The sequence below is a fragment of the Arachis stenosperma genome, chromosome 3, assembly GCF_014773155.1.
Source record: "Arachis stenosperma cultivar V10309 chromosome 3, arast.V10309.gnm1.PFL2, whole genome shotgun sequence".
Classification (NCBI taxonomy): domain Eukaryota; kingdom Viridiplantae; phylum Streptophyta; class Magnoliopsida; order Fabales; family Fabaceae; genus Arachis; species Arachis stenosperma.
Genome location: NC_080379.1, coordinates 105,454,660 through 105,458,649, shown reverse-complemented (window position 1 = coordinate 105,458,649; position 3,990 = coordinate 105,454,660). Strand labels below are relative to the sequence as shown.

Here is a 3,990-nt window from a genome sequence, read left to right as displayed (position 1 = left end):
GTCTTCTTGCATGGAAGTTTGGAAGAAGAAGTGTACATGGAGATTCCACTAGGATATGGTATCACTAGTGAAGGAAATAAGATGTGCAGACCAAAAAAAGCTTTATATGATCTTAAATAGTCACCTCGTGCCTGGTTTAGAAGATTTACTCAAGCTATGATATCTTTAGGGTATGGACAAAGCTAAGGTGATCATACTCTATTTATCAAACATTCACAGGAAGGAAAACTCACTCTAATCTTGGTCTTTGTAGATGATATGATTATTGCAGGTGATGATGAGTTAGAAAAATAGACTTTGAAAAAAAAGTTAGCCACTCAGTTTGAGATGAAGGATCTTGGCAAGCTAAAGTACTTCCTTGGGATAGAGGTTGCTTACTCTAGACAAGGCATCTTTATTTCCCAAAGAAAATATATCCTAGATCTCCTCAAAGAGATTGGTAAGTTGGGTTGTAAGATTACTGGAGTGCCCATAGAGCAAAATCATAGAACTAAAAATGATGAAGAAAGCTCAAAGGTGGAGAAGACACAATACCAAAGGCTTGTGGGAAAACTCATCTACTTATCACACACCAGGCCTAACATAGCCTATACATTTAGTGTGTTTAGTCAATTTATGCATGATCCAAGAGAGAGACATTTGCAGGCTGTAAATAGGATTATTCAGTACTTGCAAGCCTCTCTAGGAAAAGGATTGCTATTCAAAAAGGAAATGATTTTATCCATGAAAGTATATAATGATGCTGACTACGCAGGATCAATTATTGATAGGAGATCCACCTCAGGATATTGCAAGTTCTTGGGTGGAAACTTGGTGATATGGAGGAGCAAGAAGCAAAATGTAGTTACAAGATCAAGTGCAGAGGCAGAATTTAGAGCCATGGCCCAAGGGATTTGCGAATTATTATGGATGAAGATCATACTCGATGACCTCAAAGTAAAGTATGAAGCCCCTATGGAACTGGTTTGTGATAATAAGTCTGCCATTAGTATTCCACACAATCCAGTTCAACATGACCGAACGAAGTATGTAGAAGTAGACTGACATTTCATTAAGGAGAAATTGGACAATGGTCTTATAGCCACCAAGTACATTCCTTCAAGACTCCAATTGGTAGATATGTTCACTAAGGGACTTCCCACAGAGCACTTAAAAGACCTTACTTGCAAGTTGGGAATGATAGATATACATTCACCAGCTTGAGGGGGAGTATTGTAATTATTTTATAATTAGTACAGATTTGTTTATATTAGGACAGATTTGGTGCAGATTTGTTTTGAATAGCTTTTATTACCTGTTATTTTCTTTCCTTAATTAGGTTGTAAATAATCTTTATATTCTGTATGTAATCACTCTCTAAGTGAAACAATTTAGGAATAATATTCAAAAATCTTCTTTTCAGTCCAAATATTCTAAAGAGAGTGTAATCTGATTTCTTGCCAAATAATTTTTCATATGGAGATAAATTAGATAGAACTTAAGTTGGGATTCGATTAATTAAATATGTTGAAGTGAGGACAGTTTCATCCCAATACACTAGAGGCATTGATGCAGTAGAGAGCATAGCAAGACTCATTTCTATGAGATGCCTATGATTTTTTTCTGCAGTTCCATTTTGTTCATGAACATAGGGACAAGAAAATCAATGAAGAATACCTTCAGATGCTAAAAATTGAGAAAAGGCATTAAGGTATATTCTTCTCCATTGTCTATCTTGTAATTAGTCAATTTTTATATGTACAGTTTGTATTGTTGAAAAGCTTTAAAAACCTAAGACTTGTGAACAAGTAATAATGTAAAGGTATATCTCGAATAGGCATCAATGAATGTCACATAATACTTAAATCCAAGATGAGAAACATATGGTGCAGGTCCCCCACATCAGAAAATACAAGATCAAGAGGTACAGAATATAAAGTATTAGATTCTTGAAAAGGTAACATGTGCATTTTTGCTTGTGCACAATTATCACAAACATGGGTACCTGAATTAACATTCTTATTTGGTGTCTAAATATTACATTGAGATAGTACAAGTTTAATAGATTTTAAAGATGAATGTCCTAGGCATTTATGTCAAAAATCTAAAACTAAACATGATATAGTAAAGACAATAGGAGAATTTGTTGAATGAGAAGGGGGAGGCACAGCAACATGTGTAAATTGATATATCCCTCCTCCACGTATACCTTGTAAGAGAACTTTTTGTGTAAAATGATATTTGACAAGGTAGAAATTAGCATAAAATTCAAAGTATACATAATTGTCTTGAGCAAATTTTGAAACAGTAATTAAATTCTAAGTGATATGAGGCGTATGTATCAATTGTTGTAATGTAAAGAATCGTTTAAGAGTCTAAAGAATATAAGAAAGAGTTGCCAATGTGAGAAATAGAAATACCTGCACCATTACCTACTTGAACATGTTCAGGTCCGGTATATTCTGAGCATGTCATCAAATTTGATTGATTTGGAGTAACATGGTGTGAGGTCCTAGTATTTGGGTACCAAGCAGGGTCTAAAACAGAAGTTGGTGCTGCAAGAAAGGCAGTAGGATGATGGAAAGATGATGCACCTTATGAGGAGTTGGATGATGTTAAGATGTTTCGGTCATAGAATGAATTCCTAGGCTGCTGTGCTTGATTCTAAGATGGAAAGGTATGTCTTGGTTGAATCGATTGAAACAATGCCATGCTACGTATCCAAAGCAGCTACAAACCTGGCACTGAGGTCTATTATTCGCAGAAAATGATCTTCTTCCTCTATCGAATTTACCCCCTCTGCCTCTCCTGAAGTCATTACCTCGAGATGAGTTTTGAAAAGTTAGAAAGGAGCTCTGAGTGATGTTTTCTTGAAGCATTCCAAAATCATTTCTCTTGAATCTTTCGATTGTGTCATCATGAGACATGATTAAGTTCTCTACTTCAACCACACTGTAAATTTCTGGTTTAGCATTGATAATAATAAGAAGATATTGATAATCTTCATTCAACCCTTCCATTAAAGCTTCCACATGTTTTTGCGTAGAGAGGAGTTTACCTAGAGCTGCAAGACAATCCACAACATTCTTAATCTTGAAGATGTATTAACTGGCTGATATATCTTATTTCTTTATTAGTTTCAATTGTGCTTTGAGTTGCTTGATCTTATACCTAGTTGATTGTGCAAAATAGTCTTTAATTTTCTGCCACATTTCATACTGAGTTTGTGACTCACCATTTTGTTCTTGAAAGTAGCATCCATTGATGTAAGCATCCAAGAAATCAAATGACAATAATCTTAGCATCCATTGATGCAAGCATCTAAGAAATCAAATGACAATCATCCTGCTTCTTGATCAGCAATGGATGAAAATTGTGGAGGAATTCATTCTTTGATGAGATGATCTTCGTAACCTTGCCATTGAATCGCATTGAAGGCCTGTTGCTGCCGGGTTTTGAAATTAGTTTCACATGGCTTATCAGAAATGGGATTAAATGATCTTTGTTAATAGATGACTGGTGTACCATTATTATTAGTGATTGGATTGGTGACAGAGAGTGGGTATTGGACGGTGTGGGAGGAGAATCGTTCGTAAGAGCCATGGATCTTTCGAACCTTTAGGCTCTTGATACCATAAAGGATTTTCTGAGAAGAAAGCTTTTCACAGCAAGTAAAACAAAGAAATAACAAAAATGTAAATATGTAAATTGGCAAAAGATTCGATGGTCCCAGAACGTTTGGACCATTAAATGGTCCCATAACAAAACATAATTTTTAAATTTTTTAATAACTGTTAAATAGTCCTTATTTAATTTTAATTATAAATTAACCCTTTATATATTATTTAATTATAAAATCTATTTTTTATTTTATAAATTATTTTTTTATCAATCATCTATCATGTTTATTAATAATAAAAAATTAAAACAATAACAAATTAGAACTTCTATTAATCGTAATAAATATTTTACAATCTTAATCGATCAAAATTTTATCATTGATCCATTACA

At 33.9% G+C, this 3,990-nt stretch overlaps 1 protein-coding gene across 1 annotated transcript; it reads left to right on the top strand.

Moving 5' to 3' along the window:
- The first annotated feature begins 327 nt into the window (after positions 1–327).
- On the top strand, positions 328–1,044 carry LOC130966545 (secreted RxLR effector protein 161-like). Its single transcript, XM_057891360.1, has one exon. The coding sequence runs from the start codon at positions 328–330 to the stop codon at positions 1,042–1,044; it is 717 nt and encodes a 238-aa protein (XP_057747343.1).
- Positions 1,045–3,990: the final 2,946 nt, after the last annotated feature.

Coding starts and splice junctions, on each gene's coding strand:
- LOC130966545 (XM_057891360.1), top strand. CDS start 328: ATGAAGGATCTTGGCAAGCTAAAGTACTTCCTTGGGATAGAGGTTGCT.